At 42.8% G+C, this 18,537-nt stretch overlaps 1 protein-coding gene across 1 annotated transcript in view; it reads right to left on the bottom strand.

Annotated features, from left to right (window-relative positions):
* Positions 1 to 18,537, bottom strand: part of igsf21a (immunoglobin superfamily, member 21a) — a 281,998-nt gene that overhangs the window by 104,862 nt on the left and 158,599 nt on the right. Inside the window, exon 3 of the mRNA XM_080424116.1 lies at positions 1,135 to 1,256. Within this exon, the coding sequence (XP_080280242.1) occupies positions 1,135 to 1,256 (122 nt within the window). The remainder of the gene's footprint in view (positions 1 to 1,134; positions 1,257 to 18,537) is intronic.

The raw sequence follows: 18,537 nt of genomic DNA on the forward strand, positions 1-18,537 counted from the left end.
CAGTCGAGAGAAAGAGAGAGAGAGAGAGAGAGAGAGAGAGAGAGAGAGAGAGAGAGAGAGAGAGAGAGAGAGAGAGAGAGAGAGAGAGAGAGAGAGAGAGAGAGAGAGCGAGCACCTGCTGTGCTCTTTGCCTGGAGCCTGGAAGTAAGGGGAGAGGCATAATGCAGTAGCAGAGTGGGGGGTATAAGGACTGTGCTGGCCAGATGTTGGGTGGAGACTTTAAAACTATAAGCTCCATATCCTGAGCAGTTTGAGTGAATTATTAGAGCTCCTCATCCTGTCTTGGCCAAGATGATAACCCAACGAACCCTGATGGCCGGTCAGCCCCAGTCTCACCCGGACTGACCTACTGCCAGATGGTCGGGAAGGAAGTGGTGTACTACTACTGAGCAGCATCTCGACACACTTCCCACCTTGACATTAAGAGGTCATTTGAGTCCTGCATATTTCCCGAGGCAGCCATGTCACAAATTAAAAGGAATTTTCCCTGTAATTAATAATTTAGTCCCAACCCCTTTGGGGTATTCTTTTGTCACTGTAAATGGAATTACTGTACGTGAAATTTGTCCTCTGCACTAACCCATCCCAACTATTAGGAGTAGCGGGTGCTATTAATAAATTGCGCGGGTAGCAGTTAGGGGTCAAGTGTCTTGTTCAGTGACACTTGGACACGGTGCACCGGAGGAGCAAACCGGGGACCTTCTGATTCCTCTCTACTCACTCAGTTATGGATGCTGTACACCACTTCTTAAAGTGGGGTCTGGGGACCCCAGGGGTCAGTTAAACCACTTTAACCCTATATATCAGCTCTTTATGAAAAAAGCTGATCTACAAGCAAACAATAATTTATCGTATCGTGACACATTGTGAGCTTGTAGATCAGTCATTATTTTTGTTTTTAATCGTGAAAAGATTTGAATATTTTGGAAACATTTTAACAACGCAAATCATGAATGGGGGTCCCTGGCACAAAATATTTTCAGATGGGGGTCCGCGGCAAAAAACATACTAATGTTTGAAATGAAAATGTTTGAACCACTGCTGAAGACAACACGTGTGTGTGTGTGTGTGTGCGCGTGTGCGTGTGCGTGCGTGTGCGTGTGTGTACACATGTTTATTGAGGTTGAAGCTTACCGGACTGTTGATTGGTATACAAGGTCCTCCCGTCTGCGGTAGTCCTCCATGTGAGAGTAATTGGTGTTAAACATTGCATCGTAGGTGAAAATCTTCTGCTTGATGGTCCCTCCATCTGTGACCTGTCGAGCAAAGGAGCAAAGGCATTAATAAGGCAATTTCACCAGTGACGGATAGGACAGACATACACTTCTTTACCCGCCCAGTTTCTCCTTCCCACACAAGCTTCTGTTCCTCGCCTCCATCTAATATAGCAGAACATTTTTGGCCCGGGGCAAAGACAGTGCTCTTGCCCACAATTATCCCATTGATCCATTTACAGCCATGATAAGCTCATTTCTTCAACACGTCTAAAAGACAGGCGAGTGGGGCTGAAAACTGCCAGCATAATGAAATCAGTGAAACTTGCTCTTATAGGTGTGCGTGTGCGCGTGTGTGTGTGTGCGCGCGCACGTGTGCGTGTGTGCATGCGTGCGCGCATGCGTTAGTGTGCGAGTGTGTGGGTGTGTGCGTGGGTGTTTGTGCGTGCCGGTGTGTGTGCGGGCGCGCATATACGGTTAAGTCTTAATGAAGACTGACGCAGCACGGTGTTCCGTATGTGTCTAGCAGTCTGCACTCTGCAGAGGTAATGGCTTGTGACGAGATACTGCAGAGGTAGCGGGGTAGGATATTCAAGGCACTGGGCCTTTTTTTTCTTCTATTTTTTTGTCCAGCGTGGTAAATGATGGAGTAGCGCTATCCTCTATAATATTCACAGGGGAGAGGGAAGTCACTTAGCATTTGAATGACTGTGATTTCTCCCCTCCTCAGAAGCCACAGACAGACGTAAAGAAAAAGGGTGACAGGATTTTAATGGAACTGCTAATACTGCTTTGAAGAAGGAAATTGTCGATGGGCCGGGGGTCTTTCTTTCCTCTACCGGTGAAGATGCTATCATTCCAGTTCGCCAATCCAATCCCCTTACAGTGAGGTAAATAAAAGCGTCACACTTTATGATTAGTAACCAGCGCAACATACTCGCCACACCACGAAGAGACATTGCTAAATTGTCTTTATTTGAGAAAACAATTCTCGGTGCCCTGTGAATGACTGCGGGCTAACTCATATAACCTCTTGCCTCTAGAGGAAGCAGATTGCCTCAGGCTCAGCTTGTTAAGTGGTGCTGCACGAGGAGCTGGAAACGCTGAAACAAACAAAAGCGAGAATGTGAAAAAAAAATATGATGCTTCTATGTAATGATACTGAACCAAACTATTTTTGTCACCTGTGATCAATAATTAGACACAATCCAACTGCATTGAACCATTATTGAAGTTTCATAATGTTTATGTTTATTCAACTGAACCTCTACAAGGTCACCATGAAATTTTAAAGGTCAACATAACAACAAGACTGCCGAGAAGCTTTGCCCAAGTAAGATGTTGTGGCATCCCTGCTCAAGGACCTGAAGATTAGCCATCTGTTCCACTTATATATGCCACATTCAGGATACAGACACCAGCAACATGTCAGCCTTTAAAAGCAAACCTGTGTTTAAAAATAGGGAACACCGCCTTGTGCCACCATTGACTGTGGTCACCATAATGGACCTTTTTTGAAATCCTGGCAAAGAAAGTAAAGTGTTTCTGTCTTACATCGTTGTAAAACACTTAACGTGAAAAAGTTTGTGTTCAACGGGGCTGAACGGAATATCATCATTGGGTGTATGTTAAATTATATACGATGCCAGTATGACAAACTGGTAGGTGGTGCATTTCCACTGGCTAAATGATGAGATGTCAACGAGACTGTACTGTAGTGGTATACATTACACAAGCACAGTATAAGGCAGGCCCACATAAAAACAGTGTACTGCATGAATTGCAAATGAAGTTTAAAAGCTTAATCTCTAAAGTGTCTTTTTCGATGGGGCATAAATTAGACGTTACTCCCCTTTCTGATTTCAAACAAAGTTGTCAGGAATATTATTGCCATCTGCAGTCAGATGTATACTTTTTTTTAATACAAATTCAACAAATCCTTTCAAATAATATTTTCCAGGCAAGCAATCCATGAGGCATATTTCAAAGAAATTTCTTCACTCCCGAATCTTGTTTTCCTCATCCTTGTTTTCACAATATCCAATACCGTTTCTGTCAACATCCAGAAAAGTGCCTTTCATTCTCAGAAAAAGTTACTGAAAGATGCTTAAATAATTCAAGACAATAAACTTGATGATTTTTTTTTTTATGTTTACAGTATTGTTTGTAATATAATAAAAAGTAAATTCTCCTCCATTGTATTTCACACATTGATATTGGTTGATATTTTGTCCAAATACTAATCTAAATTAACCGCCCCTTCATTTCTAATATGTACGGATGTCACATGGTAATTTCTTAAGGTCCTGACACAAACAATAAAATAAAATAAATAAATTACTGTGAGTGCCGTTTTCAAAAAGTTTCCTTCTGGGTTTGTTGGGAAGACAAAGACAAAGAGAAAAATAACTGACAAAGCTCTTGAAACAATACTTGCCTGTGCTTTTATAAAGTGCAAAACAACGACTGAAAGCCGACAAACTCACTTTCTCCTTTCTCTCTCTCTCTCTCTCTCTCTCTCTAAAAGAGAAGAAAGATTACTTTTGCATTTAGAGTTATGCAAGGATACAAACTGTGGCAATAATGGTCCACTGGCCCCGAAGTACCGAGGTGACTTGAAGAGACATTTTACAACGCTCTCCCTTTTCACAGTCCATCTCATCCAAAAGACATTACAGCTGCCTCTCTCCTTCTCCTCCGCCCCTCATAGAACCTCGGTGGATAATACAGGTGTCAGATTCAGGTTGTCTGTGAGCGAGTAAGGAGCGATGAGAAGATTGCTGCCTCGGTCGGGTCACCTCCGTGACACCCCTCTCTTTATCTACTCCCCTTTAATGAATTCACCTCTTAATTAAGATTGACCTAAATCCCCACACGTAATGACACAAGTCTGGGTAGAAGTCACACATCAGCGGATGTCTCCCCTTCCCCACCTAGAGGGAACTGCTCCGGTGTGTGAATGACAGATTGAAAGAGGGAATGATAGGAAAATACATAGAGAGAAAGAGCGTGGGAGAGAGAAATAGAATGGAATCTGTGCCAGAATGGCTGAACTAGGGAGGGCAAGAGGGAGATGAACAGTCTTTGATTGCAGAAAAGCACCGTTGGGGGAGAGCAAAGCTTTTGCTATAACTGCTTTGTTGAATCCAGGCCATGCATTTCTACGCAGACGAGGCACGGATGCAACCCTGCACTATGCCATCTGGAGATATGAAAGAGACAGGCATGGGTGGAGACGAGTCAGCTGCCCTTCCTTGTCTGTACCGTGCCAGACAGACGGTGTATTGGTGGAAGGGTAGCCAGCAGGGCTAAAGAGGAGTCTAGGACAGGTAAGCTAACAAGGAGGGGGAGATCGGGAGGTGCTGCAGCAACAGGTGCTGCGCTTGTCCCAAGATGCGATAAGTGTGGATATCTCTCCAGACGCTGGGGCGACCTAGATCTTACCTGGCCTGCCGACTCCCGCTGACTCTCTAATGATGATTCCCATTATCGAGGTCAGATTAGTACTGGGTCTCGGGGGTTAAACCGAAGCTCTCGCTCCCTCCCTCTGCATGTCTGGGGCAGGCCTATTTATAGGCTGCAGCTGCCTGTGCAGCCGCTGGAGGAAATATAGCTCACACACTGCAGGCTAACTGTGAGAGAGACAACCTCAGCACTGCCTCTTCATTTCATCCTCTTCATTATACATACTGTATGCTGGAGAAAATGATTGCATAATAGAAAATACATCCAAAATGATACATATTTTGGATGGGTGTCATGTAGAAAATATGATGTTTTTGGAATGAACCCATCAAGTACTATTTGGGATTTTCGAGCTGGACTAGAAGGAATGGAAGAATGGAAGGCGAAATAGAAAATGCATGGAAGCACAAGGCTGAGGGTCATCTAATCCCCCAAGTACACAGAGAGATAAAAGACCCCACAGAGACTGATGGGGTGCCAAGAGAGAAAAGTGGAAGAACAGCACACTATGTGTTCCACACAAGGAACTCTTCAAAGTACACGATAATGGGTTTACAGAGGAAACTTTCATTATTTTTCTGTCTGTACCTTTTGTGATCTACATCGATACATCTTGTACCTCCAGTTTGATGGACAGCGGCAAGCTCTAAACTAATGTTTTAATACAATTTATTTCCATCCAATCCCTCATTTAAAGAGACTTAGTGAAGCAACAAGAAAGGAAATGATCAAACCATTGTCAAGAACCAACTTGGCACTTTCTACATATCCGAGCTAATTCGCCTAATATTATTATCTCACAAAGGAATCCATTATTCCAAGGCACAGAGCCTATCTGAAGCAGGGCAGAAGAATTGAGTGGCATTTTATGGGAAATTGTTAAAATTACTTTATGCCAGAACAAAAGTGATACAATGTTGACATTTGAATTAGAGTTCTCAAATTCTGGCCGAACCCGACCCTACCCAACCCGACCCGATGTTTTCGGGCCGGGCCCAAAATCTATGCTAATTAGTCGGGCCAGACTGAGCCTCGGGTTCCGTGAAATAAAAAATAAAAAATCTATTACCTCCAAACAAGAAATTTCAACTGCCCCTAGTGGCCTATCGGTAAGGCCGACGGAAATGGCAGTGGATGTGTTGGAAGCAGCTCAAAGTGAACTTTACTCAGGTATCTAGTTTGTCGCCGTTCGACCTTCCTAGCCCGCGTTATTAAAGAAATACGAGCGGCAATGGCCAAAACTCAATCGAAAATCGGCGATCGAAACTCTGCGAAAGTGGCCATTTTCAAGATGTTTTGGCCATTATCTCTGGAACGGAAGGTCCAATCTGCTCAGTTCAAAGCGTGTTGGATGTGTGAAAGTATGGTAATTGTTTGGGCTGGGCCTCGGGCCGGCCAAGTAGGGCCCAGTTAGGGCCGGGCCTTAATTTTCAGGCCCGTTGAACTCTAATTGTTAATGTGCCCTGGTGAAGAACTGACATTAAAGATTATGCCATATTCCTGCAAATAGTGTCGTAATTATAGTAGTGTAGGTATATAGTAATTAGGCTAATTAATATTACCAGTGCATAATGATGTTTGGTCTGTATTTTTAACATATGAATTAGTTTGGAAGGGTTTATTTATAATAATTATGAATGGCTTTTCTCTTATAATTTATATAAATAAACTAACGTGGTAAACTAACGCAGAGGCCTGTGTTAGTTTACAGGTAGTGGGCTTCCCAGCTGGCCGCTTCAACAAATACAACTGACAGTGTTCTCAGGTTCTCATGTGGGAAGCCAGGAGGGGATTGTGTCATTGTCACTGTAGTAGGGAAATGGGGAAGATGGCATTAATCTCCACACACGTTACACTCTGCCGGTGAAACTCCTGTCGCGGGTCAAAGTAAATTCCAAGTGTATCAGAGGTGGCATGTAGTTGTCTACTCCCTCCACGGGCCAACTGGGGGTTGGCAGCAACAGGAACCTCACTATTGAGCCAGTTTGTATGCATGTTATCTCCTGGTTCACACAAAAAAGAAGAAAAAGTTAAAATTCATGGTGTACTCCCTTGGGGTGGTCCTCAGCACCTATTCCCCCGGATGCCTGTGGAAATGTGTATCTTTGTTATATCTGCTATTTATTATGGCAGTATTGCACTTGATACTGTCTTAATCTGTGTGTTGGGTAGATAAATAAATATTCTAGTTTACATACACACAGACAAATACTCTAGTCGGCTTGGCCTTCGGTCACACCTTAAAATAATACTAATACTAAAACATATACTGTATGTCCCAGAGAGGTAAAACAAACTTCTATTCATTCTATGGAGGACAAAACATGATAGAATCTAAACGTTAAATTGTAGGTTGTAACTAATATGAGACTGACATAAAAGTACCGTACATAGAGGCCTCTATTGTACTTTAATCTGCAGCAGGTACTGCAGCTAAGCCTTAATACATGGAAGCCTGGAGTGCCGATACAGTACAGATGCTCACTGAGGCCCCTATGCACAGGTAATACAATGAGCTCTGATGCCTGGCTATGTGGATATGCTGTGTAATGTCGATCTTCATTCAGAGAGTAAATGCGTCGTGAAGCTGTCAGTGGCCCCTGCCTCTTAACCTGTGGATGTACGGCTCTGTATGCTGCGCTCCCCCACTGGCTGCTGAGTGACAGAGGACTTGGTTAAAGGGATTTCATGCTTCACATGACAGCCATTCTCATCTCCCTCTCTGTCACTGCGCTTGGCGGGAAGCTGTGGCTAATTCAGGCAGGTAAGCTAACTGATGATGCAAACGTGCACCTTTGATGCTCGCTGGGGAGGGCGCATCACGCTTCACTGTGCTAATCTAAACTGCTGCTGAATTAGCACGAAATGAAGCAGGTTTAGCATCACGTGTTGTGAATCAAACTAATATATTTTTTATGATCTGAGACTTGTGCGACAGCAAATCAACAGAGTGAAAGTCAATGGCATTTCATCTGATGTCCTTTTATCTTCCACTGGTTACCTCCAAGGTAATCTCTCAAGAACAGATTCTGCTCTGCGTTGGAATCTGTCGTGAAGGTTCGTCATAACGTGTACACACTGGGCTACAAGTGGGCGTGCCTTCAAATCAGGAAGCAGGCCGCGCTTTACCCAATCAAATGTAGTGGGCGGGATTTACGTGTCCGCCGATCATTCCCCACTCGAAACCAACCGAAACTAATTTAACAATAGCGTCCGCGGAGCAGACAAAACCACGAAAAGATATTCACATTTTAACTTGCTCTTTTATCATAGAAACAAGTGGGCTTATAACCAAAACGATCCATGTTCTCTGGGAGAAGTGGTGTTAGTGTTCCGTGTAGACATATTGTTAGTGGGAATGAAAACATAGTCGCACCACCGGAAGTGAAACGCTGAAGGCAGACCAAAACCCCGGTTTCCTTGCGCACGGGTGATACGTCGTCATTGTCCCAGAGCCAAGTGAGATAGTACAAACAGCAGAGGGCGCTGTTTTTCCTTCTCATTTGGTTCTGGGTTCCCAGATTGCCTCCAAGGATGTGTGCTCTCACCACTAAGGATGAAACTGTCCATGGTCCAATGGTTGATGAATTTAGTGGCCAGTATATACGCTCCTTCTTGGACATAATGTGTCTAAAACAAAGTAAATGATCATTTACTTTAGAAAGAAGCCTCCCTCTATTCGTTCTGCTGTTATTTGTGGCTAGGTGGTTGCAGTTGTTCAACAGTAATATTTAAGGACAATGATAAGGTAACCTTTGAAGCAACTGCTGATGTTGTTTGTGCAAAGGCCCACCAACACATGTACCATGTAAGTACTTGTATTCAGAAGCTCAGAACCCTATATAACTTAGTTGACTGGAATGAAGTCCATCAGGGCTCCATACTAGGTTTGCTAGCAATTACCTCCAAACCAAATCTCTTAGTCCAAAACAGCCAATCTACGACAAACATTTTTGCCTAATGTTTTCCCCAGAATAGGGACACTTGTTTTACTTAATCTGTTATAAGCTTTTATTTTCTTTGATGGTTTGGCTCACTTACATGGGAAAAACAGGATCAGGTTAGAAGGTATTGTTAGGATGTGCAGACAGTACAATTGCTGGCACACATCTCAATGACCTCTACCGTATGTACAAAGTCAGACCCACAAAGAAGGTAGTCAATCCTGTTCAATGTGTTCAGGTTGCTTCCATCTGCTTGAACATATAATCTGCCAAGATGATACTAACAATTTTAAGACCAGCTGAAATGTAAAAAGAATCCAGTTGTGTGTATATCGTTTACGTCAAAAGTCCTTAAAAGTTCAGACTTCCTGTCAAACAGAAACATAATGCGTGATCAGCAGGCCCCTATTAATAATCATATAATCATGATTTCATTCAGCTGTGTGTTTGTTTCCCATAGCTTAATGTTCCTCCACACGTAGCTGATTCTCATTATGGAGACACTGCAGGGCTGCTTCTCTGTTCTGAATCCAATTCAAGATGATGAACTGACGGTGCATTACAAAAGTTCCCATTTTGAAGTTAAACAGGTACACTGAAAACAATTGAGATGAAAAATAGGCAGTGCAGTAACATAAACTGCCTCTCTCTCTCTCTCTCTCTGCCTCACCGTGTGTGAGTGCCGACACAAGGCACTGTCATTGCATTTCGATCTCATAGTCGAGGGGACAGGACAGACTGAGATTGGTTGAGACACAACCAGTCTCTATCCTTTTACTAGGACATTTCACAATAAAGGTCACAAAAAAGTGCTTGCAGCTGGACTCTAAGAACTAATTTGTCCCTGCTGCTATTGGCCTTTTAAACTACAATTATGTAAAGTTTGTATTTGTGTGTTGATTGATGTGTGTTAACTGTTGATGAAATTGAATAAAGTTTATCCTGACCTTGACCTAGATTTCATGTTTTTACTTGTTTTGTTTAAGTAAAATCCAAACAAAATGGTGAAAAAAAGAGAGCTACCAAAAGAAAGTGTAGATAATATCATAGCCATGTGAACACACACACACACACGCACACGCACACACACACACACACACACACACACACACACACACACACACACACACACACACACACACACACACACATGCAAATAAAGCTCAAACTTTTTTTCTCATTTACAGTAATATTCCTCCTTTCTAGCAGTCTATCCATCGTGTACATATTATGAGCACATATGGACGACTGTGAAGTAGTTTTATTGATCACAATGTTGTGAATTGCAACGTTGAACTGTGAATTATTGTGGAAATGAAATAGCAGAATGAATGGAAAAAACATATCTGAACAGCGGGGCTCATTTCCATGTTAGTAGTTAGTTTAGCTCTGCTTGTCCATGTTGGAATCATAATGGCTGTATTCCAAGTAGTGACCAGCAAAATATGTTTGGAGAGTCAGGACATTTCTTTGTTGGGGGTTCTTGGCTACAGTACATACTCATGTTTGAGCGTCCTCATTGGACCCTTACCTTAGTGTTCAAACACACAGTACACAACAGATATTGTCCCATGGCTGTACATACTGTACATCGACCATGAGAGTAGATTATATTTTCTCATGCCCTGTTATCTGTGTCACATGGTCCCAATAGCTACTCACTCTTTTCCATTCCAATATAACCGAGTGTACAAACAGGTTGAGATTGGCTATGACTGGAGCTGCCAGATAATCATTCAGGGAGTAAAGTCAGGCTTCATAAAAATACAATAAAAATAAAAACGTACAATAGGAATGGAGAAAAAAAGCGGCCAGGCCATACAGTATAGCATTCAGAAACAATGCACCATGACCTGAAGGAACCAGTGTGAGGGTCAGCCACAGCCCAGGGATATAAATTCATGCAGTTAAGCATTATGCAAGCGAGTTATCTAAAGCCATCTGAGACAAGGCCATCCACAGAGGGTTATTATGGCTGTCATTGTGACTGTAGGCCTGTCTGTCAGTTAGGGGGCGATGAGATCAAAGCTGGCCAGACTTGATGGAGACAGCCGGTCCTCTCTATCAGGCATAATGCTACCAGTACTCTCCATTGTAACCCTAGTCAATAAATTATAAAATAAAACAGAGATCAAGATGAACATGGCTCAGTCTCAGAAGTGGACCAACACATAGACCCCTTTTCCCTGGAGAAATATGGGGTTGTGGAGGAAAAGCTCTAGCTTACAAGTTGGAGCAGTGGACTTGTGACTGACCGTTTTTAGACTGGCTGTGATAAATATGTGCGGGGAATATGAATGAGTTAACCATTCCCGAATCTCAACAACTACTGATGAGGTAAGTGCCCCAGAGCAATGCGCTTAACCCAGAGCTATTCAGTGGGGATGCTGACTAGCCAACAGTAGAAGACAGAATGTTTGTGTACTGTATGTATAAATGAATGGGAGGCAGCAGTACAGTAGTGGAAAAGAGGATGCAGCCTCAGCAAATAGCTTATGATAAGATCTTTCCTGCCAAAACACTCTGATAATGAGCAAAGTCTTATTGTTAAGTGTAGACAAAAGTGCCTACTAGACCTATCGTCTGCTGCACTACAATCCCTCAACCACATGAATACAGGTACAAAACAACATCGACTTCATTATCAAAACCACACAAAACCACCACAGCAAAAAAAACAAGATGAGGGGGGGAAAAAACCTCTCTCAAGTAATTAATGGAATATTATGTAACACTGTAGCTACAGCTAAATACCAAAAGCACTTCATCAAGTACAGGCACGTAATGAAATGCAGTGTCAAGGTGAGAACATCATTGTTTGTGCTTGCCCTTAATCTGTTTGATCAATGTGCACTAAGTGAGCGAACATAGGACAACACATTCACACCTTCCTCTAGCGATGTCTTCATCAGACAGCTGTCAGACAGTGAGAAACAAAAGCTATATAACAATTTGGGAGAAAAGGGTAGGCGACTACAGGTTGGAATGACATGCGTAACAAAGATTCAGTGCAATACAAAACACTCTTCATTACTACTGTAGCTGAGTGGGTAGAGAGGCCACTTGGGAATTGAAAGGTCACCGGTTCAATCCTTGGTTCACCCAGTCAATGTGTTAAAGTGTCCCTGAAGACATTTAAGCCTGATGTATATTGCTGTCGCACAACGAAGATAGCCAAGCTCATAAAAGCGGTGTGAACTGGTAGATCGTCTATTTTTGGTTCAAAACCAAGTATTAATAAAGCATTAACCCCTAAGACCTTTCCCTGTGTGCTCACATGAGCCATCTGAGCAGCCATATGCTGGGTGTAAAAGCTATATCTTCTCTCCATGGGGCCAGAAAATACTCCCTTTACCTTTATCCCTAGATCAACAACCGATAATTAGTATGTCACAGATAAATTGCCATATACATTCATGCTGCCCTTGCACATAGTGTGCAGTAATAATATGAATGTATTTATAGAGTGGGTGTGGGTGGAGCTGTTGGTTTTTGCTTTCAGGGCACACACCATTAAATGTAGCATCTTGACAAGTGAAATCAGCAGTCAGTTCACAGTCTGCAACTTACACAATAGATTAAGAAGAAGAATTGTATTCACTAAATAGAGCCTATAGATAATAGTCTCGGTTTTAGTAGCTACAGTATGGGCACAATGAAATCAGGGCTCATGGTGGAAAGGGCAGGATATGTCCAACTGAATTTGGTTGGAATCAGTCAGAGCACTTTAAGAGTTTCTCATGCACTGGAGACCATGACCAGACCTACAAATTGTATACCAAATGCACATTTTCCTGGCTGTGGTGAATCAGTGGTGTACTGATGATTAACACACTACAATAAGTGTATATGCTTGCAAATCTGATGTGAGAATTACAGGAGTTCACATAAAGTGCATGGGGACAGCACACATCCTCCTATAATCCTCCTATAATTTGACAAACCTCTGTAGTCGTGTAGTAGTCACGTCTGTAGTCGTCGGTGAAGCTGCCCGGTTCTCCTCACTGGCTGAAGCAATTGCTCTGATTTTGCACACAGCCATTGCCCATTACCATCTGAACTAAACTGCGAAGCCCGTTTCTCAATTTCATCAAATCTCAGCCATCGCCATTATGTGTCAAACAATGGGAGATAACGTTGCCAGGTTTCGTGCGAGAAACAGGCAGCAAGGTCTGTACTTTCGCCTGCGCCCTTCGCCGGGCTTGGGTGCTCATATCCCCCTACGGGTATGGTCTAGTACTTAATAGTTCAAGATTGAATTATTATCCCTTCCCACAACAAACACGACACAGATAATACAAGTACATCAGATAATAATAGTGAGACATGAAGTGGTATCTCCAAAGGTCATTTCAGAGCAAACGCTTTCATGGACATCATGGTCAGTCCACCAGATCTGTCTGCGCTGCTGCCCTTGGGGCATTTGAACCCTTGACCTCCTTTTTGCTGTTGCACGTCTCTAACCTCAAGGTGGGAGCAACATCAACCCATCTGACCTAAGACACCTTCCTCCCCATTGCATTCCTACTCTTTTATGTGCAATAAAAAAAAGAGAGTGGAACATTTAATGGCAGAGAATGTTTGCACTCAACATGGACAGCCTGCTCTTGGTCTGTATGCATTTAACACAAGCTGTAGTGTAACATGTACAGGTATATTGAAGGATACTGAAGTTAAGGAATAATGAAGGATACTGAAGTGAAGGGATAATGAAGAATACAAGAACGGTCTGCACCAATACCTACTCGGCCCCATGCAGTCAAATTACGGCGATGTTGGAATGGTCAGCACCAGGTATTTCTGGGCACTAACACCTGCTCGGCCCCAGTAACACTGGGCACCAAAACCTACTCTGCCCCAGTCAAACCTCAGAATGGTCGGCACCCTGTATTTCTGAGCACCAGAACCAACCAACTAAATGCCTTCCAACGGTCCCATTTGCATTCACATAGGCTACATTGAACGAATTTGCTTGTTTCACGATAGTCTACTTTATACATAATTGTTGACCATGTTCCAAAGCACATGTAGACCTATTCAATTGTTTAATCCCAAAAATGTGTCAATTTACCAATTTCTGTTCAAATTCTCTGCTTCGCAGCGTTAAAGCACATAATACATATATTATTTAATTCTCCCCTAGCCTTCACATAAGTTCCAACCATGTTCCGAAGCACATTCAATTCAATATTCAATTGTGGCAATTTAGCCATTTCTGTTAAAATGATCTGCATATATATTCTTAAATTCTCCCCTAACCCTAAAATGTGCCAATTTAACAAGAATTCTTCGCCTCGCTAATCTGTATGAATTTGTTCTCACCAAGTGTTCCACCTCACTGGGCCGAGTATTCAGAGAAAAATCATAGGTATTGGTGCAGACTTTTCCGGTTACCATAATGAAGGATACTGAAGGGAAGGGATTATGAAGGATAAAGTGAAGGAATAATGAAGGATACAGGAGAGGAGGAATAGTGAAGAATACTGCCCAATGGTAAGTGGCAGTGCTGTGCAGCTTACACCGGAGTGTGTGATGATACAGTGCATTTATGCAACCGTCTCTGCACAACTCCCTCTGGAAATGTCTGTATAGTGAATGTGTTCTTGGTCAACTTGCCTGGGTTATATGCTTAAGGTCACACAATGTAATGAGATGAGGGAGGTTTAGAGGAGAAGGATACAGTACCAATTCCATGCAAGTGATGCTCTCAAAACAATGAAAATGGTGTGAGCATGTATGATTGATCAAACCTCAATTACCAAAAGGTAATCTTTATTTATCCCACAAAGCCTTGTACAACATTTATTCCCCATTTAACTTATATTATCACAGATGTGGGTGAGCACACAAGGGCACACAAGTTGGGGGACAGATGGTTTTAGCAGACATCAGGGCACGGGCGCTTGGGTGGGCAGTGGTAAAGGCCCACCACCACGGAGGTTGTGGATTCAAATCCACCATGGTGCAACCGGTTTTGTCGGGCGTCTACACACTTGTTTGTGTTCGGGGGAGGGAAGCCGGGCGGGGAGGGTGATAATTGTCATTGCACGTACTCCTACGGGCTGGGGCAGCACCTGTCAGTCGGGGTTGTGGTGCGGGAGGAGTAGGATGAAGGCTATACGTCCTCCTGGTGGAGGTTCCTCACTGGCAGGTGAGCCAGTAGGATACAACAGCAGCAGTGACAACACAGAAATGTGTTTGTGGAGGAATCAATTGGCATCACGACTAAAAGGGGGGAAAAAACAATTGGCTACTCAAAATCTTTAGAAAAAAGGGAAAAAAAGAAGACATCAGGGCCATTGTGGACACAACGAGTCTGCATGTCCTTATCGTACCCCCTCTTATTCCTTATCCTCCGGATGACTGGAGTCACAATCTGTATCTTCTGCTTGATGGATATATTGGGATTGGGATTCATTATATAAATCACAGAGCAAGGATGCGAGCAAAGAATAAAATGCTGAATTTACCATAGTGAAAAGCTGGAAAAGCAGAAATGTTTAGTTTTTCCCATTCTAATTTGTTACGATGAAGCTCACTCAAAATAATCACCTGGTGCTAATTTGCTAAATCCTTTTACTAGGAATTGTTATGCAGGACAAATTCAGAAGATTAAGGTAATTAATTTCCCATTCAAAATAAGCTGTGGATTCTATACCTACAGTATTTGAAGCCAGTATTGCTTTCCCCTAGGTTGAAGGCTTTTATTTAGTCCTGCCCCATTAAGTATTTTGCCATTTATTTAGGTAAATATGGCATCTATTGATGTACAAGACTTAACCGGGGACGTCTTCCGTCCATCCTGGGTAATACTTATCTGTCCACAACAGTGTTTGGCACAGGGCTCCTTTTGAGGATAAATACATCACATTTCTAATCCCTAATGTGGTATGGGCCCTTTTTTCCCTCCAATTCTTAAGACATGCTTGAGTTAAATTGAGGAAGCAGACAGTGGCACACATTATTTACTCCTAATGCCTGTTTCCAGGGTGACTTTGCCTTCCCACTCAACTGAGCCAAGCACTGTGGATGGAAATGTAATACTACATAGTACCATGTTCCTCACACGACTAATCTCATGTTCCACTGTTTTATCTTTTTTTTGTCTACAGCTATCTACAGGGGGCCTTTGACAATAGAGTATTACCTAGATTTGGGTCTAGGCTGCTCAGAGATTCAATTTGATATCATATCTGAAATATATTACCCTGAGACCATAATTATTCAACACTAATTGAGCATGAAAACATTGTACGTGTTCCAAGAGGTGTAGGAAACTTCCTTCCATACCTCTGCTGTAATCCCCGAAGCACACGACTCCTATTCGATTCATCCCATTTCAAGCCACGTACGTACGTGTCTCGTTAAACTGGAAACATGCAAGCAACTCCTTAATGCAATTAAAACCTTTAGTCCTCCTTGTTTATGTCCACTCTAAAGGAAAGGAAAGGGGCCAAAAGTCTTATTTCCCAAATGTCTTCATTGTGAGTCAGGCACATTGCACTTCACTGAAGAATTCAACCTGTCAACAAGCCCATACCTCTGTTCCCCATTTAATCCAGGACAGTTATATGGGCTTGCCTAATTAAAAGGATGGCTTCCAAATAACAAGATGCTAATTAATGATACCGGCAGTGAGTAGCCGTTCCGAGTACAACAACAACAAAATAAAAACATTAATTTCCCGGGACATACAGTAAACTCATTCCAAATTATTAGTAGCATGGGACATTTGGCTAATTTGCAGAATTCCTAATTACCCACAACATGTTATCAAAATGAGCTTGTTTACTGCATGCCACAGCAAGACTGTTAGCATATAAAACAGGGAACTACATTAGTTAGTAAAAGGTTGTCAGTGACAACACCGTCATTAGGCAATGTCAAACACATGCTGCAAAGCTAAACAACAACATGCTGATTGTAGCAAACAAAGTGATAACGATCTTTCCTCACCATGAGCAAAAATAAAACAATTTCACCTTTAAACTTGCAATGTGACAATAAATTTGAAGTTGACGAAGGAAACGTCAAATGAAAGAAAGAGTGTTTTGAGAAATTATGTATCATTCCATGGAGTGACAGCAACAGACTCAAGCTGCAGTAAAACATTACAAACTCACATGGGAGACAATTAATTGGAACGCACGCACGCACGCACGCACGCACGCACGCACACACACACACACACACACACACACACACACACACACACACACACACACACACACACACACACACACACACACACACACACACACACACACACACACACACACACACACACACACACACACACACACACACACACACACACACACACACCCTCTCCACAAATTAAGCACAATCAAATCAATAAAGCAAAATACAAAAAAGAAAAGGCAGTAGAAGAAGAAGATAGCTCATTAGCTGATATTACAGTAAAAAGTACTGGCTGGGAGGATCATGCCTGATTTACACTACATTGCGTGCCGGTGTCGTTCGCCAAAAATAGCCGTTCCACAAGCTCACAGTGTGTTGTGAGCTTGTGGATCGGCTATTTTCGGTATGCGATACATGTGCAACCCAAGTATGTGTGCAGAATGACGCCCCCGGGTGTCAGATGGGTATGTCCTTGTCTTGCATCATTCCTTGGTGCCAAAATGGACGGCGGAGGCTAGGCCCTGAGATGTGTCTGGACTGACAGACAGACCGAATAATCAGACTGGCCATTCATTTGATCTCCGGCTCCTCCCTGCTGGGTACTCTCTCTGCTGGTCTAATAATGATGAGCATCAGTTAGGTCTCAGATCACTACCACAGTACACAGCATTTTGTAAGCTGGCGAATCACTCACACGCTGCCTCTGATCTTTTGTGGTGGCTTCCGCTCTTCCAGCCCCCCCCCATCCCCCCCGCCCTTCAGCTAAAACTGAAACCTGCGGTCCAGAGAGACCCGTTCAGCAGCACAGTTTCTCTTGAAAGCGAACTGGTCTTTAGAGTCACCAAAGACAATGGCTTCCAATTAGACGAAAGAAAGCTCAGAGGGACAAAAACAAAACACAAGCGAGCATGTCAAGTCGTTAATGTTTACTTGCTTTTGGCAACCGGAGAAGAAAACATGGCCTTGATCTAAACTCAGTGGAAACGTGGGAGGGTGGGGTATAAGTACAGAGAGGCCTTGTTATGAGCTGGGGGCCATGGACATATGAACCGTGTTTTGAGGGTGTTGGTCATCTGTTGATGGGGCTAAGGGATTTCAAGGCCCTGTGATCAAGCGAACACTGGCTAATGAAGCGATAGACAACAATAGTAATATGACAGCAAGGGAGCCACAAATAGAAAGAAGCATCCAAAAGACATCTCTTTCTCTCCTCCACAAATCTCTTCTCATTAGTTTGTGTCCTTGCTTTGCACACATCACTTCAAGTCAGTGCAAGCTAGAGCTGTCAAATGAAAGTGTGACAAGAAAAAGCTATTGTTTCCTTACTAACAGAGGCCTTGGGAAAATGTCTCAGTGTACAGTGAAATCACAAGACTGCGAGTGCAAGAACCCACACAAGGCAACAGGGGAAAATGTCTGGTGCCTTAAGAAATCAATTATAATACATGCTGTTTTTAATATCACACCAGGTTAGCTACAGTACCTACATTCTACTGTCCATGTGGAAAATATGTAGTTTTCCATCAATTAATGTCAATTCCAATTCTGGGATGGATGTGCATTGCAGTCTTTGTACAGAGCATTGTTGTTGTTGTTGTTTTTGTTAGATTACGGACTATAAAATAGAACACTTTGGCAGCAGGCCAAGAATACACTTGAAAATACTGAAGGCTATACTCCACAATGGTGCAGTAGTCTCCCAGGGTTAAATAAAGTAATGAAAAGATATCCAAAGTAGTTATATAAGGCAACACACATGATGGATTGGACTG

The sequence above is a fragment of the Gymnoscopelus braueri genome, assembly GCF_963280865.1.
Source record: "Gymnoscopelus braueri genome assembly, chromosome: 3".
In the NCBI taxonomy this organism is placed as follows: domain Eukaryota; kingdom Metazoa; phylum Chordata; class Actinopteri; order Myctophiformes; family Myctophidae; genus Gymnoscopelus; species Gymnoscopelus braueri.